This window comes from Oenanthe melanoleuca, chromosome 10 (genome assembly GCF_029582105.1).
Source record: "Oenanthe melanoleuca isolate GR-GAL-2019-014 chromosome 10, OMel1.0, whole genome shotgun sequence".
Lineage (NCBI taxonomy): Eukaryota > Metazoa > Chordata > Aves > Passeriformes > Muscicapidae > Oenanthe > Oenanthe melanoleuca.
In genome coordinates, this window is record NC_079344.1 from 895,773 (window position 1) to 916,580 (window position 20,808).

General features: G+C 54.7%; 1 protein-coding gene across 18 annotated transcripts in view; it reads left to right on the plus strand.

The window, feature by feature from the left end:
• Window positions 1-15,521, plus strand: part of TLE3 (TLE family member 3, transcriptional corepressor) — a 42,317-nt gene extending 26,796 nt beyond the window's left edge. For 10 of the 18 annotated variants that reach the window (XM_056500129.1, XM_056500138.1, XM_056500139.1 and 7 more), the window contains 11 exons: window positions 746-796; window positions 911-1,066; window positions 1,149-1,281; window positions 3,043-3,221; window positions 4,375-4,451; window positions 7,456-7,705; window positions 9,390-9,637; window positions 11,531-11,678; window positions 12,111-12,261; window positions 13,504-13,580; window positions 15,068-15,521. In XM_056500129.1, coding sequence (XP_056356104.1) covers window positions 746-796; window positions 911-1,066; window positions 1,149-1,281; window positions 3,043-3,221; window positions 4,375-4,451; window positions 7,456-7,705; window positions 9,390-9,637; window positions 11,531-11,678; window positions 12,111-12,261; window positions 13,504-13,580; window positions 15,068-15,175 — 1,578 coding nt within the window. In that variant the 3' untranslated portion in view covers window positions 15,176-15,521. The remainder of the gene's footprint in view (window positions 1-745; window positions 797-910; window positions 1,067-1,148; window positions 1,282-3,042; window positions 3,222-4,374; window positions 4,452-7,455; window positions 7,706-9,389; window positions 9,638-11,530; window positions 11,679-12,110; window positions 12,262-13,503; window positions 13,581-15,067) is intronic. The other 8 variants (XM_056500135.1, XM_056500145.1, XM_056500134.1 and 5 more) reach the window with 1 other exon arrangement.
• Window positions 15,522-20,808: the final 5,287 nt, after the last annotated feature.

The following is a 20,808-nucleotide window of genomic DNA, read 5'->3' on the forward strand; positions in this document are numbered from 1 at the left end:
CAAAGGTCTGGTTTTCCTCTGGAATCCAGTGGAAAGAAGGTTCCTTGGTGTCCAAATGTCAGTTTTTATCTGGGTAGGAAAGGCTTGGCTCCTCCCCTGGCTGGAGCATCTCCCATGGGATGATGGAATTTTATCAGTCATGCCCTGGGACTCAGTGGCCATGAACAGGAGATATCTCCTGGAGGGAGGATGGGCTGTGGGAAGATAAAGATGATTGCCCAGCTGGGTTAAAGATGGCCCATGAGCAGATAATGTGTGCCAGGAGATCAGGGGCACTGCCCCAGCTGGGGTAACAGATGGGACAGAATTCACATTTCTGTCACATCAGCCCAGCACACAGGGACAGGGCCAGGCCACAGGGACACCTCAGGACAGCGTTTTGAGGGGAGAAATCAGGATTTGGGTGACGTTTTACACACGTGGTGTGGGTGAGCTGGAGCAGAGAGCCATGGAATCATTCAGGCTGGAAAAGGCTTTGGAGGCTGTGGGGTCCAACCATCCCCCAGCAGTGCCAAGGCCACATAACCCTTGTCCCCAAGTGCCACATCCACTCCCCTGACTGACTCCACCCCAACCCCTTCCAACGCCTGGCCACGAAAAAAAATTTCCATGAAAAAAAAAAAATCTGCTTTTCCATGGAAAAGCTGTCCCCTGAGTGCCCTGCTGCCGTTTGGTTCGGCTCCTGGGGGTGGATCCCCCCGGTTTTTGGAGCTCTCTGCGGGGCGTGACCCGTTGTGTGTTGCAGGACAGCGATGGTGACAAGAGCGACGACCTGGTGGTGGACGTGTCCAACGAGGTGAGCGAGCCCTGGGCTGTGCCCGTCCCTCCTTAGGGACCCCCAGCTCTGCTCCGAGCAGAAACCAGAGGGACCATTCCCAGCGTGGTAATCCCAGCCCTTCCCGTCCCGCAGGACCCTGCCACGCCCAGGGTGAGCCCTGCCCATTCCCCCCCGGAGAACGGGCTGGACAAATCCCGAGGGCTGAAGAAGGGGGACGCCCCCAACAGCCCGGCCTCGGTGGCCTCCTCCAGCAGCACTCCCTCCTCCAAGACCAAGGACCTGGGCCACGTATGTCCCTGCTCCAGGGGGGCTCTGCATCCCGGGGGGGGCTCTGCAGCTCATCCCTGTTTCCCATCCCTTCTCCTCCCAGAATGACAAATCCTCCACGCCCGGCCTCAAGTCCAACACTCCCACGCCCAGGAACGACGCTCCCACCCCGGGCACCAGCAGCACCCCGGGGCTGCGGCCCATGCCCGGCAAGCCCGGCGGCATGGACCCCCTGGGTGGGTACTGGGGTCACCTGGGGTCACCAGGGGTCACCTCGGGTCACCAGGGGTCACCAGGGGTCACCACGGGGTCACTGCTGTCCCCAGCGCGGCTGCAGCCCGTCCCTGTCACGGGGAACGGCAGATTTGGGGGGAGGATTTATGGGGGATTGTATTTATTGGGGGGGTAGCATTTATTGGGGGGATTGTATTTATTGGGGGATTGCATTAATTAGGGGATTGCATTTTGGGGTGTTTTCATTTATGGGGGGGTTTGCATTTATTGGGGGATTGCATTAATTAGGGGATTGCATTTTGGGGCGTTTTCATTTATGGGGGGTTTTCATTTATTGGGGGATTGCATTAATTGGAGGGATAGCATTTATGGGGGTTTTCATTTTTGGGGGGATTGCATTTTGGGGGGTTTTCATTTATTGGGGGATTGCATTTATTGGAGGGATAGCATTTATGGGGGAATGCATTTATTGGGGGGGTTTCATTATTGGGGGGACTGCATTTTTGGGGGGTTTTCATTTTTTGGGAGATTGCATTTATTGGGAAGATAGCATTTATGGGGGATTGCATTTTGGGGGCTTTTCATTTATTGGGGGTGGTATTCATTTATGGGGGTTTTCATTTATGGGGGTTTTCATTTATGGGGGATTGTGTTTGTGGGGGAATGAGGTTTATGGGGACCTGATCCAGGTCGGGATGGGGTGAGGAGGGAGGTCCAGTCATGGGATGAGGGGACACAGCCTGAAGCTGTGCCAGGGGAAGCTCAGCTTGGACATCAGGAGGGATTTCCCCATGGAAAGGGTGGGAGTGCACAGGGGGAGGTGGTGGGGTCCCCATCCCTGGAGGTGTCAGGGAGGTGGCACTGGGTGCTCTGGGCTGGGGACAAGGTGGGGCTGGGCTCTGCAGCGTTGGGTTTTTCTGTGGCTGTGCCCTGCTCCTCTCCCTGTCCCGTGTCCCCATCCCTGTCCCATGTCCCTCCGTGTCCCCATCCCATATCCCTGTCCCTGCCCATGTCCCCTCCCCTGTCCCACCCCTGTCCCCCTGACGCTGCCTGTCCCCTGTCCCCACCCCTGTCCCATGTCCCCATCCCTGCCCATGTCCCTCTCATGTCCCCACCCCGTCCCGTGTCCCACCCCTGTCCCCTCCCTGTCCCCTGTCCATGTCCCTGTCCATGTCCCTGTCATGTGCCCTCGCTGTCCCCTGTCCCTCCCTGCCCGTGTCCCCGCCCCTGCCCATATCCCTGTCCCATGTCCCTGTTCCCTGTCCCCTGTCCCTCCCCTGTCCCCTCCCTGTCCCCTGTCCCCTGTCCCGTCGCTGTCCCCCGTCCCGTGTCCCCATCCCTGTCCCCTGTCCCCGGTCCATGTCGCTGTCCCCTGTCCCGTGTCCCCATCCCTGTCCCCTCGCTGTCCCCCGTCCCATGTCCCCTCGCTGTCCCCATCCCTGTCCCCCGTCCCGTGTCCCATCCCTGTCCCCTGTCCCGTGTCCCATCCCTGTCCCCCGTCCCGTGTCCCCTCGCTGTCCCCCGTCCCGTGTCCCCATCCCTGTCCCCATCGCTGTCCCCTGTCCCGTGTCCCCATCCCTGTCCCCTCCCTGTCCCCTGTCCCCATCCCTGTCCCCCTCGCTGTCCCCCGTCCCGTGTCCCCTCGCTGTCCCCCGTCCCGTGTCCCCTCGCTGTCCCCATCCCTGTCCCCATCCCTGTCCCCTCGCTGTCCCCTGTCCCCTCGCTGTCCCCTCGCTGTCCCTCGCTGACGGAGTGTCGCGCAGCCTCGGCGCTGCGCACGCCGCTGTCGCTGGCGGGCTCGTACGCGGCGCCGTTCGCCATGATGGGGCACCCCGAGATGAACGGCTCGCTGGGCAGCCCGGGCGCCTACGCGGGGCTGCACAACCTCCCTCCGCAGATGAGCGCCGCCTACGGCCGCGCCCCCATGGTGAGCTTTGGAGCTGTACGTAGCCCTTTTAGCTCCTTTCTGCGGGGGGCTGGGGGGGTGGGCCTGGGGGGCCCCAAAGCTGTGGTTTGGGGTGGGGATGTGGGGGGGGCTGGTTGTGGGGTGGTGGGAATGTGCTGCTGGGTTGGGGTTGCTCCTTCCTGGTGTTCGGCCTCTTATCCCATTCCTTATTGCCCTTCCTGTTCTTTAACCCTCATTCCTCAACCCTCATCCCATTCCTTAATGCCTTTCCTGTTCCTTAACCCTCATTCTTCAACCTCATCCCATTCCTTAACTCCCTTCCCATTCCTCAGCCCTCTTATCCCGTTCCTCAACTGTCATCCCATTCCCCAGTCCCCTTATCCCATTCCTCAGCTCCTTATCCCATTCCTTAATGCCCATCCTGTTCCTTAACCCTCATTCTTCAACCCTCATCCCATTCCTCACCCCCTTATCCCATTCCTCAGTCTCTTATCCCATTCCTCTACCCTTATCCCATTCCCCACCCCCTTATCCCATCCCATTCCCCACCCCCTTATCCATACCAGTCCCCACCCCCTTATCCCATTCCCCCACCCCCTTATCCCATTCCCTCACCCCCTTATCCCATTCCCTCACCCCCTTATCCCATTCCTCACCCCCTATCCCATTCCCCACCCCCTTATCCCATTTCCCACCCCCTTATCCCATTCCCTCACCCCCTTATCCCATTTCCCACCCCCTTATCCCATTCCTCACCCCCTTATCCCATTCCTCACCCCCTTATCCCATTTCCCACCCCCTTATCCCATTTCCCACCCCCTTATCCCATTCCTCACCCCCTTATCCCATTCCCCACCCCTCTTCCCGTTCCTCTCACTGAGCTCCAGTTTTAAGGCAGAACAAGGAGTCAAGCTCTGCCCTTAGAGCAGAGATTGGGGTTTCTGCCCTCGGGGTGCTGGGCTGGCTGATCCCATTCCTGGGGGCTTGGGAAGAGCACAGGGAAGGGAGGGAGCGTGTCCCACCTGCTTCCTGCACCCCCCAAACCTTCGGCTGCTTCCCCTTCCTGTGGGGGGAAATTCCCAATTATTAATGAGCTGTGAGCAGCCCGGGGGGATCGGGAGCTGCCCTGGGGCGATGGATGTGAGGCTGTGACACTCCTGCCCTCACCTGTCCCTGCATCTCTTGGCAGGTGGGGTTCGACCCGCACCCCCCCATGCGAGCCCCGGGGCTGCCCTCCAGCCTGGCCTCCATCCCCGGAGGGAAACCGTGAGTGCCGTGCATTCCTGTGGGGTGGCAGGGGAGGGACACGGTGACAGCTGGGCGTGTCCCCAGCATGGTGATACACAGAAATGACTCTGTGAGGAATGAGTTATAAAGTAGCCGTGCATTTGTTCAGCGGGGATGATTCCTCCCAAAGCATCCGCACCAAAATTCAAACTGCTCCATTAATCCCCTGAAAACCTGGGATTGCACAGTGCCTAATACATATTCATGTCCTGGCCCCGCCCACACACGCTTCATATTCAAATTAACCAAAAGTTCATTTTAGTGCACTCGTGCTCCCCAAATTTGGGGGTTGTCTGATGAAGGCTCCCAGACTCTTCATCACCCTTGAACTTTCCAGCTTTGTCTGTGGAGCATGCACCTTAGGCTTTTGGGCACATTCCAGGCCTTGAGATGAGTTCTTGCTGGTTTATGGATTTATCACTTATGGGATTTATTTTTGGGGGAAATTCAATAAATCCATGTAAGGATTTATTGTTGGATTTATCGCTTATGGGGTGCAAGTTCCAGTTTGCCTCTCCTGTGGATTTTTTGCAAGCACAGTAAACACCAGCCCCTCCTCATTGTGTGCTGAGCTATTCCTTATTGTTCACTCCCCTGTCCCACTCCCATGGTGGCTCTGAGCCCTTTCCCCCTGGCAGGGTGTCACAATCCACTCAGCCCATGCAGTGATGGTTCCTTCCACCCCAGGGTGCAAAAGACAAGAGCAGGAGACTCAGGTTTTATTCAGCAGAAAGCAGCAATGCAGTTTATTGTGTGTAACAATTCAGTTTTGGGATAGAGAGAGAGAAGAAGAGGTAAAGGAAATGAAGTAAAAGGAGAGAGAGAGAGAGAAAGGTAAAGGAAATGAAGTAAAAGGAGAGAGAGGTTGAAAGGTAAAGGAAATGAAGTAAAAGGAGAGAGAGAGAGAAATGATGGGATGTAGCTGCCAACAGATAGGACGGGTTCTCATGCTCGTCCAACGATAAAAGCATCTTCAATCCCTTGGGGAGACAGAGATCTCAGAGTCTCTTTAGGAAAGTCACTTTTTATAGTCCTTTTCCAAAGCAAGTGGTCTGTGGTCAAAAGGTGGGAGATTTATGGGCTGTTGTGTGTGGAGATCATGGCTCCAGGTAACAGGTGCTGGAACAGGGAGCAATAACCAGCACCCTGCTGAGAGCAGCACCAGGCAGAGCCACAGACAGTGCTGGGCAGCACCAGCACAGGCACAGACAGAGCTGGGCAGCACCAGCACAGCACAGACAGTGCTGGGCAGAACCAGCACAGCCACAGACAGTGCTGGGCAGCACCAGCACAGGCACAGACAGTGCTGGGCAGCACCAGGCACAGCACAGACAGTGCTGGGCAGCACCAGCACAGCCACAGACAGTGCTGGGCAGCACCAGGCACAGCACAGACAGTCCATGGCAGCACCAGCACAGGCACAGACAGAGCTGGGCAGCACCAGGCACAGGCACAGACAGTGCTGGGCAGCACCAGCACAGCCACAGACAGAGCTGGGCAGCACCAGGAACAGGCACAGACAGTGCTGGGCAGCACCAGCACAGCACAGACAGTGCTGGGCAGCACAGGCACAGCCACAGACAGAGCTGGGCAGCACCAGCACAGCCACAGACAGTGCTGGGCAGCACCAGCACAGCTACAGACAGCGCTGGGCAGCACCAGCACAGGCACAGACAGTGCTGGGCAGCACCAGGGACAGCCACAGACAGTGCTGGGCAGCACAGGCACAGCCACAGACAGTGCTGGGCAGCACCAGCACAGGCACAGACAGTGCTGGGCAGCATCCACCTGGGCCAGGCCAGAGCTCAGCTCCAGAGCCGTGGTGGGTCCTGGCTGTCAGTCTCTGATGGTCGTGAGGCAGATCAGGGAGATTTGGTACTGACTTTGAGAACAGGCTGGGCATGGCACTTGGTGCTGCAGTCTGGACTCTGGGTTGAGGTGTTAGGACATAGGTTGGGCTCGATATTAGAGGTGCCTTCCAGCCTCATGGCTCTGTGTCTGTGTGTCCGTGTGTCTGTGTGACTGTGTATCTATGTGTCTCTGTGACTGTGTATCTATGTGTGACTGTGTATCTATGTGTGACTGTGTATCTATGTGTCTCTGTGACCGTGTGACTCTGTGACTGTGTGACCGTGTGACTGTGATTCTGTGACTCTCTGACTCTGTGTCTGTGTGTTTGTGTGACCGCGTGTCTGTGTGTCTCTGTGACTCTGTGATTCTGTTACCGTGTGTCTGTGTGTCTGTGTGTTTCTGTGACCCTGTGTCTCTGTGACTGTGAATGTGTCTCTGTGTGACTCTGTGTCTCTGTGTCTGTGTGACTCTGTGACTGTGTGACTTTGTGTCTCTGTGACCCTGTGTCTCTGTGACTGTGTGTCTCTGTGACTGTGTCTCTGTGTGACCCTGTTTCTCTGTGTCTCTGTGTCTGTGTGTCTCTGTGACTCTGTGTCTGTGTGTCTCTGTGCCTCTGTGACACTGTGTCTCTGCGTCTCTGTGTCTCTGTGTCTCTGTGACTGTTTCTCTGTGACTCTGTGACCGTGTCTCTGTGCCTCTGACTGTGTCTCTGTCACTCTGTGACGGTGTCTCTGTCACTCTGTGACTGTCTCTGTGCCTCTGACTGTGTCTTTGTCACTCTGTGACTGTGTCTCTGTGCCTCTGACTGTGTCTCTGTGACCCTGTCTCTGTGTCTGTCACTCTGACCATGTTTCTCTGTGCCTCTGACCGTGTCTCTGTCACTGTGTCCCTGTGTCTCTGTCCCTGTGTCTCTGTCACTGTGTCCCTGTGTCCCTGTGCCTCTGACTGTGTCTCTGTCACTCTGTGTGACTGTGTCTCTGTGCCTCTGTCCCTGTGTCTCTGTGCCTCTGACTGTGTCTCTGTCACTCTGTCCCCGTGTCTCTGTGTCTCTGTGACTGTGTCCCCGTGTCTCTGTGCCTCTGACTGTGTCTCTGTGTCTGTCCCTGTGCCTCTGACCGTGTCCCTGCCCCAGGGCGTACTCGTTCCACGTCAGCGCGGACGGGCAGATGCAGCCGGTGCCGTTCCCGCACGACGCGCTGGCGGGGCCGGGCATCCCGCGGCACGCGCGGCAGATCAACACGCTGGGGCACGGCGAGGTGGTGTGCGCCGTCACCATCAGCAACCCCACGCGCCACGTCTACACCGGCGGCAAGGGCTGCGTCAAGATCTGGGACATCAGCCAGCCCGGCAGCAAGAGCCCCATCTCCCAGCTGGACTGCCTGGTGAGAGGGGCCGTGTCCCCCGCCGGCCCCTGGGCTCTGGCCCCTGGGCGCTGTCCTCTGGGCTGTGTCCCCTGGGCCGTGTCCCCTGGGCCATGTCCCCTGCTGTCCCCTGGGCTCTGTCCCCTGGGCTCTGTCCCCCTGGGCTGTGTCCCCTGGGCTCTGTCCCTTGTGCTGTGTCCCCTGGGCTCTGTCCCCTGGGCCATGTCCCCTGCTGTCCCCTGGGCTCTGTCCCCTGGGCTCTGTCTCTTGTGTTGTGTCCCCTGCTGTCCCCCAGGCTCTGTCCCTAGGGCCATGTCCCCTGCTGTCCCCCAGGCTCTGTCCCCTGGGCTCCGTCCCCCGCTGTCCCCTGGCCTCTGTCCCCTTGCCTCTGTGCCCTGGGCTCTGTCCCCAAGGCTCTGTCCCTTGTGCTGTGTCCCCTGCTGTCCCCAAGGCTCTGTCTCCTGCTGTCCCCCAGGCTCTGTCCCCTGCCCCTGTTAATGTCCCCATTAACAACCTCTGATGTTGTTAATCATGTTCTCCTCATTAACACCAATATCTCTTCCCCACGTTGCCATCTGTGTTTCCTCTTTTCCCTCCCTTTCCTCTTCCTCCCTTAACATCCTGTTGCTCTTCTCCATTACCAACTCTGTCTTCCATTACTTTTTCCTCTTCCTGTTATCTCTCCTTTCCCCCTCTAAATTTCCCTGTTCCTTTTTCCCCATCAACATCCCTTTTTCATCTTCTCCCCATCAACATCCCTTTTCCTCCTTTCTCACCCTGCTGCCCTCTTCTCCCCACCAATGTCCCTTTTCCCCTTTCCCTACCACGGTCCCTTTTCCTCCTTTCTCACCCTGCTTTCCTCTTCTCACCAACATCCCTTTTTCCTCTTCTCTCCATCATGGTACCTTTTTTGTCTTCTCCCCATCAATGTCCCTTTTCCTCTTCTCCCCATCAACATCCCTTTTTCCTCTTCTCCCCATCAATGTCCCTTTTTCCTCTTCTCTCCATCATGGTCCCTTTTTTGTCTTCTCCCCATCAATGTCCCTTTTTCCTCTTCTCCCCATCAATGTCCCTTTTTCCTCTTCTCCCCATCAATGTCCCTTTTTCCTCTTCTCTCCATCATGGTCCCTTTCCCTCTTTTCCCCATCAATGTCCCTTTTCCTCCTTTCTCACCCTGCTACCCTCTTCTTTCCATCAATGTCCCTTTTCCTCATCTCCCCATCAATGTCCCTTTTCTTCTTCTCCCTATTAATGTCCCTTTTCCCCTTTCCCCATTAATGTCCCTTTTCTTCTTCTCCCTATTAATGTCCCTTTTCCCCTTTCCCCATCAATGTCCCTTTTCCCCTTTCCCCATCATGGTCCCTTTTCCTCCTTTCTCACCCTGCTACTCTCTTCTTTCCATCAATGTCCCTTTTCTTCATCTCCCCATCAATGTCCCTTTTCTTCTTCTCCCTGTTAATGTCCCTTTTCCCCTTTCCCCACCAATGTCCCTTTTCCCCTTTCCCCACCAATGTCCCTTTTCCCCTCTCCCCACCAATGTCCCTTTTCCCCTTTCCCCACCAATGTCCCTTTTCCCCTTTCCCCACCAATGTCCCCTTCCCTCCTCTCCCCACCAACACTGTTCTCCCCCACCAACACTGTTCCCCTCTCCCCACCAACACTGTTCTCCTCTCCCCACCAACACTGTTTCCCTCTCCCTCCCCAGAACAGGGATAACTACATCCGCTCGTGCAAGCTGCTGCCGGACGGGCGCACGCTGATCGTGGGGGGCGAGGCCAGCACTCTGACCATCTGGGACCTGGCGTCGCCCACGCCGCGCATCAAGGCCGAGCTGACGTCGTCGGCGCCCGCCTGCTACGCGCTGGCCATCAGCCCCGACGCCAAGGTGTGCTTCTCGTGCTGCAGCGACGGCAACATCGCCGTCTGGGACCTGCACAACCAGACCCTGGTCAGGTGAGACGGCACGGGGGCGTTCAGGGGGTGGGGGGTGTTCAAGGACTGGGGGGGCATTGAGGGGCTGGGTCATTCAGGGGCTGAAGGGACTGGGGGGTCATTCGGGGATTGGGGGGTCATTCAGGGACTGGGGGGTCATTCAGGGACTGGGTCATTTAGAGGTTGGGTCATTCAGGGAATGGAGGGACTGGGGGGTCATTCAGGGACTGGGTCATTCAGGGACTGGGTCATTCAGGGGCTGGGGGTCATTCAGAGGTTGGGGTGTCATTCAGGGGTTGGGTCATCCAGGGACTGGGGGGTCATTAAGAGGTTGGGGGGGTCACTCAGGGCTTGGGTCATTCAGGGACTGGAGGGACTGGGGGGTCATTCAGGGGTTGGGTCATTCAGGGGTGTGGGTCATTCAGGGACTGGGTCATTCAGGGGCTGGGGGGTCATTCAGGGGTTGGGTCATTCAGGGGCTGGGGGGTCATTCAGGGGTTGGGGGGACTGGGGGGTCATTCAGGGACTGGGTCATTCAGGGCTTGTTCGGTCATTCGGGGTTGTGGAGTCATTCAGAGGCTGGGGGTCATTTAGGAGTTGGGTCGTTCAGGGGCTGGGGGTTTATTCAGGGGTTGGGTCATTCAGGGGCTGGGGGTCATTCAGGGTTTGGGTCATTCAGGGACTGGGGGGTCATTCAGGGGCTGGGGGGTCATTCAGGGGTTGGGGGGTCATTCAGGGACTGGTGGGTCATTCAGGGGTTGGATCATTCAGAGGTTGGGGGGTCATTCAGGGGCTGGGGGGTCATTCAGGGGTTGGGTCATTCAGGGGCTGGGGGTCATTCAGAGGTTGGGTCACTCAGGAGTTGGGGGGTCATTCAGGGGTTGGATCAGCAGGAAAGGGTTTGCAGAGATGGTTGTTTCAGCCACTGCTCAGCGCTGTCCAGGATCAAAGGCCAAAGGGCTCAGAGGGTCCAGGTTTAGTACCTGGGATGAGCAGGGTGGGGAGAGCACCAGGGACCAGCCAGGGGACATGGGGGTGGCACAGGGTGAGGCTGGGGCAAAGGGCCAGCAGGGAACCAGGGTGGGAGTGACCAGAAGGGCAGGGAGATGGCACAGGGTTTGTTCTGGTTGGGAGCTGGGTCTCCACAGACTGGGGGGTCATTTTTCCCTGGCATGTTCCTTTCTGGCTGCTCCTGGCAGTGCTGCTTTGCCTTGTCCCTGTCAATATTCCTTTTCCTTTTGTCAAAATTCTTCTTCCTTTTGTCCGTGTCTTTCTTCCTCTCCCTTTTTCCAACATATCTTTTCTTCTTCCTTTGTCATCATTCCTTTTCCTCTTCGTTTTGTCAGTGTTCCTTTTCTTCTTCCTTCTGTCAACCTTCCTCTTCCTTTTCTCAGCGTCCCTTTTCCTCTTCCTTTTATCAGTGTCCCTTTTCCTCTTCCTTTTGTTGATGTTCCATTTCTTCATCCCTTTCCTTGTCCCTTTCTTCATCCTTTTCTTCCTTCTCTGTCAATGTGCCTCTCTGTCTTTCTTTTCTCAACATCCCTTTTCCTCTTCTTTTGTCAATCTCCCTTTTCCTCTTCTTTTGTCAATCTCCCTTTTTCCTCTTCTTTTGTCAATCTCCCTTTTTCTCTTCTTTTGTCAATCTCCCTTTTTCCTCTTCTTTTGTCAATCTCCCTTTTCCTCTTCTTTTGTCAATCTCTCTTTTCCTCTTCCTTCCATCAATGTCTCTTTTCCTCTTTCCCCACCCCATTACCATCTCTTCCCTCTTTCCCCCTCTTCATGTTCCCTTTCCCTCTCCCCATCATGTCCCTTTCCCTCTCCCCCCACCTTGCTCATCTCCGTGCCTTTCCTAGCTCTCCCCTTGCACAAATCCAGAATCCCAGAATCCCATCTTTGTTTTTCCCTGCTCCCAAGGCAATTCCAGGGCCACACAGACGGTGCCAGCTGCATAGACATCTCCCACGATGGCACCAAGCTGTGGACGGGGGGCCTGGACAACACAGTTCGCTCCTGGGACCTGCGGGAGGGGCGGCAGCTGCAGCAGCACGACTTCACCTCCCAGGTATGGGATCCCCCAGGGCAGCTGGAGCTGCTCAGCCTCTGGGGGTCCCTGCAGCCCCTCTGAGCCCAGCCTGGCTGTCCCTGCTGCCTGTGGGGCGCTGGGGTTCTCTGGATGCTGTGCCAGCTCCTCTCCTGCGTCCTTGCGGGATTTGAGGATTTGTGGTGGGGTGGGGCAGGGGCAGGATTGTGCCTCTGATCAGAGGGGCAGAGCTGGGACCTTGTGTGCTGCAAAAGCAGCAAAATCCCAAGGGGTGGAGCCACCCAAACCCATGGATTGTTTGTCTTTCTGTGTTCTCCCAAACTTCTCACCCAGCAGCTCCAGCAGTGCCTCAGATCCCAGCACAGCTGGGTCAGGGGCACACTGAGGCTGTCTCACCCCACATTTCCACGGGGATTGAGCTGCTGATCTCCCCTGACCCCGTTTCCCCCCCAGATTTTCTCCCTGGGGTACTGCCCCACGGGGGAGTGGCTGGCAGTGGGCATGGAGAGCAGCAACGTGGAGGTGCTGCACCACACCAAGCCTGACAAGTACCAGCTGCACCTGCACGAGAGCTGCGTCCTCTCCCTCAAATTCGCCTACTGTGGTGAGCAGGGAGCTGGGCTGGGGGGCCCCTGGAATTCCTGGGGGTTTGGGCTGGGAGAGACCCTCAGGGTGTTCCCACCTGACCCCCCTCGCCCGTGGATGGGGATGTGGAGTTGTGGAGTATTTGGGGTTGGAAGGAACCTGAAATTGGGACACCTATGCCAGGGTGCTCCAAGCCCTGTCCAGCCTGGCCATGGGCATTTCCAGGGCTGGGGAACAGGGATGTCCATGAGCTCAGTGCATCACTGGGGGCTCAGCTGGGATGTTTCCAGCAGGATCCATCCATGGGTGCTGCACTTGGGGTCTATCCCCATAAATCCATCCTGGCTGTGGTGGGGTTTGTTCCTATAAACCCATTCTGGCTGTGGTGTTCATTCCCATAACCCCACCCTGGTTTTGGCAGGGTTTGTTCCCATAATCCATCCTGATTTTGGCTGCAGTTATCCCCATAACCCATCCTGGTTCTGGCAGGGTTTATCCCCAAGCCCCACCCTGGTTTTGGCAGGGTTTATCCTATAACCCACCCTGATTCTGGCAGGGTTTATCCCATAACCCATCCTGGTTCTGGCAGAGTTTATCCCCAAACCCATCCTGATTCTGGCAGAGTTTATCCCCAAACCCATCCTGATTCTGGCAGGGTTTATCCCCAAACCCATCCTGATTCTGGCAGGGTTTATCCCCATAACCCATCCTGGTTCTGGCAGGGTTTAATCCATAAACCCACCCTGATTCTGGCAGGGTTTATCCCATAACCCATCCTGATTCTGGCAGGGTTTATCCCCAAACCCCACCCTGGTTCTGGCAGGGTTTATCCCCATAACCCACCCTGATTTTGGCAGGATTTATCCCATAACCCATCCTGGTTCTGGCAGGGTTTATCCCATAACCCACCCTGATTTTGGCAGGGTTTATCCCCATAAATCCATCCTGGTCTTGGCAGGGTTTAATCCATAAGCCCACCCTGATTTTGACAGGGTTTATCCCCAAACCCCACCCTGATTTTGGCAGGATTTATCCCATAACCCACCCTGGTTCTGGCAGGGTTTATCCCATAACCCACCCTGGTTTTGGCTGCAAACAGCCACAGGGCACTGCAGGAGCCACCCTTGGATTGCCTCCCAAGGGAACCTCCAGGTTTTCCCAAACCTCTGGGCTCAGCAGCCTGTGGGGACAGGGGACATTCAGAGAGGTGGCACTGGCAGTTCAGCTGCTGATCCCAGGTTCCCAAATTCCCAAATTGCAGGGAAGTGGTTTGTGAGCACCGGCAAGGACAACCTGCTGAACGCCTGGAGGACACCCTATGGAGCCAGCATCTTCCAGGTGGGGCTGGAGGGGGATGGGAGGGCAGGATTGGGGCAGGATTGGGATGGGGAGGGCAGGATTGGGATGGAGAGGGCAGGATTGGGATGGGGAGGGCAGGATTGGGATGGGGAGGGCAGGATTGGGATGGGGAGGGCAGGATTGGGATGGAGAGGGCAGGGTGGGGATGGAGAGGGCAGGATTGGGGCAGGATTGGGATGGGGAGGGCAGGATTGGGATGGGGAGGGCAGGATTGGGGCAGGATTGGGATGGGGAGGGCAGGATTGGGATGGGGAGGGCAGGATTGGGGCAGGATTGGGATGGGAAGGGCAGGATTGGGATGGAGAGGGCAGGATTGGGATGGGGAGGGCAGGATTGGGATGGGAAGGGCAGGATTGGGATGGAGAGGGCAGGATTGGGGATTGGGATGGGGAGGGGAGGATTGGGACAGGATTGGGATGGGGAGGGGAGGATTGGGATGGAGAGGGCAGGATTGGGATGGGGAGGGGAGGATTGGGATGGGGAGGGCAGGATTGGGGATGGAGAGGGCAGGATTGGGATGGGGAGGGCAGGGGTGGGTCAGGATTGGGATGGGGGCTGGGCTGGGGGATGGGGAGGGCAGGGTGGGGCTGGGGGTGCTCCAGGACCCCTCCTGGACCACCCTGAGAGGGGAGATCCCTCAGGATGGCTGGGTTGGTGTCAGGGATGGGGTGGTGGCTGCTGGGAGATCCTGGAATCCCAGCTGGGTGGATCCCAGCCCATCCTGAGGGATTCCCTCCCATCCTGATGGATCCCATCCCATCCTGATGGAATTTCCTCCACTCTGATGAATTTTTCTCCCATCCTGATGGGTTTTGTCCCATCCTGATGGGTTTTTCTCCCAATCTGATGGATTCCATCCCAACCTCATGGATTTTTCTCTCATCCTGATTGATTCCCTCCCAACCCTGATGGATTTTAATCCCATCCTGATGGATCCCCTCCCTTCCTGATGGATTCCATCCCAACCCTGATGAATTTTTCTCCCATCCTGATGAATTTTTCTCCCATCCTGCAGATTTTTTTCTCACATCCTGATGGATCCCCTCCCATCCTGATGAATTTTCTCCCACCCTGATGAATTTATCTCCCATCCTGATGGATTTTTCTTTCATCCTGATGGATTCCCTCCCAACCCTCATGGGTTTTAATCCCATCCTGATGGATTCCATCCTATCCTGATGAATTTTTCTCCCATCCTGATGGATTCCTTCCCAAACTGATAGATTCCATCCCAATCCTGATGAATTTTCTCCCACCCTGCTGAATTTTTCTCCCACCCTTATGAATTTTTCTCCCATCCTGCTGAATTTTTCTCCCACCCTGATGAATTTTTCTCCCATCCTGATGAATTTTTCTCCCACCCTGCTGAATTTTCCTCCCATCCTGATGAATTTTCTCCCATCCTGATGAATTTTCCCCCACCCTGCTGAATTCTCTCCCCCTGATCTCTCCCTGTCCTTTCCCAGTCCAAGGAATCCTCGTCAGTGCTGAGCTGTGACATCTCTGCAGATGACAAGTACATTGTCACAGGCTCTGGGGACAAGAAGGCCACAGTCTATGAGGTCATCTACTGATGCTGGAGCCCCAGGGGAGCCCCAGCTCTGCCACACTCGGATTTATTTGGAAATCTGCAACTCTGGCACACATGGAAGCCCTAAATGGATTTTTATTTGGTTTTCAAAAAGCTTTTTTGGGGTTTCTTTTGAATATATTTTTTTTTTTCCTGGTTCTATCCATCTGGCTTTGGTGGCACTATAAAGGACTCCTTTTTTTAATGGGACTTTTATTTTTTTTTTTTTGGTGCATCCAGCATAAGACTTGTGAAAAATGTAAATACTGGACTAGGAAATAGCATGGGAAGGGGGGACCCTCCCAGTACACTTAGTTGTGTATTTTTGTCTGCTGTAATTGTATCCCACTGATGGTTTTTGGTGGTGGCAATTTTATTCTGGGTTTTTTTTTTGTTGGATTTTTTTTTTTTTTTTTTCCTTTTTCTTTCCTTCCTCGTGGGAACTTTGCCATGCAGGCTGAGCAGAGATGTCCACTGGTGAAAAGTTGTTCCTCCTGTTGTGTGTGGTGTGGGAATCACTGGGATCCTCAGCTGCTGATCAACACAATCACCTTGGGGGTTGGTTTTTTATAGATGGATTTATGGATTTATCCTTTTTTTGTTGTTTTTTTGATTTTTTTTTTTTTTGTTTTGTTTTTTTTTCCCATGCTTGGATGTTTGAAGAAAAGGGGAAGCCCATGCAAACCCTTCTTGGTCTTCGGACAGAAGCAAATGAGGAGTGATTTCAAAGAAAGCTTAGAAAATTCAGCTCAGGGAGCCATGAAAGATAATAGCAAACTTATGTGTTTTGTATTCAAATGAAAGTAAAAGAATTAGAATTGATAACCTTAAAAAAAAAAAAAAAAAAAAAAAAAAAAAAGACAAAAAAAAAAAAAAAAAAAACAAGTTTTTTTTTTTTTTTAAAAAAAAAAAAAAAAGCAAAAGTTTACTAACAAGTTGGGTTTGTGTGTGGTGGGGGGGCTGCTTGTGGTCCTTGTGGGCTTTATGGTCTTGTGTCTTCTGGTTTTATGGAGCAACTCCCTCCCCCCACAGGCCTTTTGTACTAAAGGGTTCCAAAAAGGACATTAAAAAAAAAAAAAAAAAAAAAAAAAAAAAGACAAAAAAAAAAAAAAAAATGCAAAGACCTAACGGGAAAATAAAAGTATTTGTGTAGCAGAAGTGCTCACCTGTACTGCAGCACATGGCAGAGGATTTTTATACAGCATTTTTATGGATTATTTTTGGCGAGTTGGATCTGGTCCAAAAGGAAAAAAAAAAAAAAAAAATAATAAATGAAAATGTTTATGGTTTGGAGAGGAGGAGGATGGAGAGGTGAGAGCTGGAGCTGCATCCCATCCCAGGGAGGAGCAGGAATCTGGGAATTCTGTTCCATGGGAATGAGGGGTCTGGGGGATCCCAGGGGAGGAAAATTCCCTGAAGCTGCTTTTGGGGAAAGGACTTGGAGTCTCTGCCCTGGGGGGGTTTGGGGTCGGGGTTTGGGGTGTGTGGGGCAGCTCTGCCCCTGCCCAGCATCCCCCAGGGCTGGGTCCTGCCCTGTCACCCCCAGGCTCCCAAAATTCCAGGGCTGAAATGCAGGAATTGCTTGTTCAGGAGCCTCCCAGAGCCAGGCTCCCAACTTCACACCAAAGTATGTAGCAGAATCTGTACAGCTGTTAATAACTACCACTGGTTTGTGTTTTGGTTTTTTTGGGGTTTTTTTTTGGGTTTTTTTTTGTTTTGTTTTTTGTTTTTGGTTTTGGTTTTTTTTTTTTTTTTGTAAAAAAGGGCCAAAAAGAGAAAAAAAAAAAAAAAAAAAAAAAAAAAAAAGAATAAAAAGTCAATGTACTGAAGCTCAACTGCAAGCAAAGTGTCTCTGAACCCTGAGATCCATGGAATTCATGGGGTGGGGGGAAGGGGAGGGGTGGGGGGACCCCCAGAGAGGGACCCTGAGCTGGGATGGAGAACAGGAGGGGTGGGAGAGGATCCAGCCCTGGATCTCCCAGCCCATCCCAAACCCCAGCCCGGGCTGCTCTGCTCCTGGGCCTGCCAGATTTGGGGTGCTGGCATCAGGATTTTGGGGTGCTAGGAAAGGTCTGAGCTCAGGATCCTGCAGGGATCAGGATCCTGCAGGGATCAGGATTTTGGGGTGCTGGACTCAGGGATCCACTGTGATCAGGATTTTGGGGTGCTGGGATCCACTGGGATCAGGATTTTGGGGTGCTGGACTCAGGGATCCACTGGGATCAGGATTTTGGGGTGCTGGGCTCAGGGATCCACTGGGATCAGGATCTTGCAGGGATCAGGATTTTGGGGTGCAGAGCTCAGGATTTTGGGGTGCTGGGAAAGGTCTGAGCTCAGAGATCCTGCTGGGATCAGGATTTTGGGGTGCTGGGCTCAGGGATCCACTGTGATCAGGATTTTGGGGCAGGGATCAGGATTTTGGGGTGCAGGGCTCAGGGATCCACTGTGATCAGGATTTTCCAGGTGTTGGGAGGAGCTGCTGGACTCTCCCATCCCCATTTGTGCTCTTTGCCAGCTCCCAGATTTTATAATCCAATTATTCCCATCCCCACGCCGGAATTTTAAATTCTGAGCTCAGGAGGGTTTTTGGGCTGCCGGGCAGGGCTGGGAACGGCCGGAGAAGGGATCGGGGATGGTTCCCCGGGACGCTGAGGGTGGGACGGTGGCACACGGTGGGTTTGGGGTGGCGCTGCCCAGATCTCGGTGTGATTTCCTTCCGTGGGTGTGGAAGGGCAGGGGCTCGGTCCTGCAGGAGCCAAACTGGTTTTCCCAGGCTGGGAATGGGAAGGGCAGCGCTGGGCAGGGAGGGTGGCAGAGCTGGGCTGGGCTGTGGGGTGTCCTGTGTCCCGTGGGGTGTCCCGTGGGGTGTTCTGTGTCCCGTGGGGTGTCCTGTGGGGTGTTCTGTGTCCTGTGGGGTGTCCTGTGTCCCGTGGGGTGTCCCGTGGGGTGTTCTGTGTGCTATGGGGTGTTCTGTGTCCTGTGGGGTGTTCTGTGTCCCGTGGGGTGTCCTGTGGGGTGTTCTGTGTCCTGTGGGGTGTCCTGTGGGGTGTTCTGTGCCTTGTTCTGTGTCCTGTTCCATGTTGTCTGTCCCCACACCCTGTGTGCCCCATGCCATGTTCTGTGTCCTGTGCCATATTCCATGTCCCATCCCACGTTCAGTGTCCCCATTCCATGTTCTCTGTCCCCATCCCATGTTCTGTGCCCTGTTCCATGTTCTGTGTCCTGTGTCATATTCCATGTTCCACCCCATGTTCCATATGCCCCATCCCATGTTCAGTGTCCCATGGGATGTTCTGTGTCCCCATCCCATGTTCTGTGTCCTGTGTCATATTCCATGTTCCACCCCATGTTCCATGCCCCACCCCATGTTCAGTGTCCCCGTCCCATGTTCTGTGTCCCCACCCCATGTTCTGTGTCCTGTGTCATGTTACATGCCCCACCCCATGTTCAGTGTCCCATGGGATGTTCTCTGTCCCCATCCCGTGTTCTGTGTCCCCACGCCATGTTCGGTGTCCCCCGTGCCGTGTCAGCCGTGCCCACTCCAGGAACAAGGCAGAGCAATCCAGCTGTGCCCCGGCACATCCACACAGCCTGCCCACCGGGGAAAAACGGGATAATGGGATCCCGTTATCCCATCCCGTTATCCCATCCCATCCCATCCCATGGATCCTATTGATCCCATCCCATTATCCCATCCCTTTATACCATCCCACCCCATTGATCCAATCCCATCCCATTGATACCATCCCATGGATCCTATGGATCCCATCCCATGGATCCCATCCCTTTATCCCATTATCCCATTATCCCACTGATCCCATCCCCTTATCCCATCCCGTTATCCCATTATCCCATGGATCCCATGGATCCCATCCCACTGATCCCATCCCATCCCATTATCCCCTTATCCCCTTATCCCGGTTTCCCGGGTGCCCCGGGCTGGGCTCTCGGGGTCCCCTCGCTGCCGCCCGGGTTTTAATTACGTTAATTGAGCGTTAATGAGCGGCGGTGCCGCCCAGCCCCGCTCATCCCGCTCCTCTCCCCGCCGCTGGATCCCGCTGGAAAACCGCAGGGATGGAGAAAAACTCATTCCCCACCAGGGAAAAAAAAAAAAAAATTTAAATTATTTTTACCGACAACCAGAGCCAAGGCGGGAAGCAAAACAGCCCAGCAGCAAAAATCCCAAATCCGGGCTGGAAAATCCATCCTGGGGCTGCCCGTGGAGGGAATTTGGGAATTCTGGGATGATCAGGATGGGTTTGGGGTCACCTCTTGGACAGAGAGCCCCAAATGCAGCCCCTGAGGGGAGTTTGGGGTTTTTTGGCTTTTCTGGGTAATAATAAAAACTTTCATTGGAGCAGAGCCTGGGCTGGCCAAAATGAACCTCGTTAATTCCAGGGAATTGTTTCATCTCAGCTCAACAGGAATAATGAATTTTTATTATTATTATTATTATTATTTTTATTTCTTTTTTTTTTTTTTTTTTTTTTACAAGATGAGTTGGTGACCGGCCAACTTCCTCCAGGGGAATTCCTGGGGAGTGTTGATCCCAGCTGGAATTTACCTCAGGAGCGGGATGGGGGGAAAAAAAAAAAACTTAAAAAAGGAGAAGAAAAAAGGGGGGAAAAAACCATAAAAATAGCAGGGAAAAAAGCGAAGGCTTTAAAGACTGAAATGCTGCTATTCATAACAACGTGTGATGGAGCTCAGCCTTTTCCTGACAGCTCCCAGATGGAGCCGAGGCTTTTCCACAACACCCTCACACAACACCTCCCTCCGGAGCCAGCTCCAGCCCCAAACAAAAACCGGGAGCACACAGGAGCCTCGTTATCCCGGGGAAAGCCGAGCAGCAGCAGCAATCCTGCCTGGAAAATGAAAATCCAACTCCGTGGGTGTCCCCACGTCTGGGGAGCTCCCAGGGCTGAGCAGCTCTGAGTAAACCAGAAAAGAGAAAAAAAAATTAAAGCTGGGAAAGGTTTTTTTTTTTTTTGTAAATAGGAAAGCTGGGCCTTAATGAGATTTGGGAGATTTCTGTGCTTTAATGGAATTTTTTGTGCATTTCCAGGCTGGGGCAAAGGGGATCCATGGGTTTGGGAAGGCAGGGATGGAAGGGCAGAGTTTCCCTGGGAATGGAGAATCCAAACCCATCCCTGTCCCTCCCCAGCCCCTGGAAACTCCCCCTGGATCCTTCTTTTCTCCAGGTGAGCATCCCAGAGCCTCTGGAACAGCTCCAGGTCCTGCTGGTGACGGGAATCCCAAACAAATCCCTGATCAAAGCCGGGCAGGGCTGGGATGGGGACAGCACCGGGATTTCCTCACCTGGTTCCACGGCCGGGGCTAATTAATGACTAATTAATGGCTTTGCCTCCACCAGGGCACAGCATTCCCAGAGGGATCCAGGGAGAGCCGGGAGCTTCCAGGACCTAAAGGAGCTTCAGGTGAGCTGGAGAGGGATTGGGGACAAGGGATGGAGGGACAGGACACGGATGGATGGATGGATGGATGGATGGATGGATGGATGGATGGATGGATGGATGGATGGATGGACGGACGGGATTTTGCGATGGAATTCCCAGAGGAGCTGTGGCTGCCCCTGGATCCCTGGAATTTTCAGAGCCGGGTTTGGAGCTGCCCCAT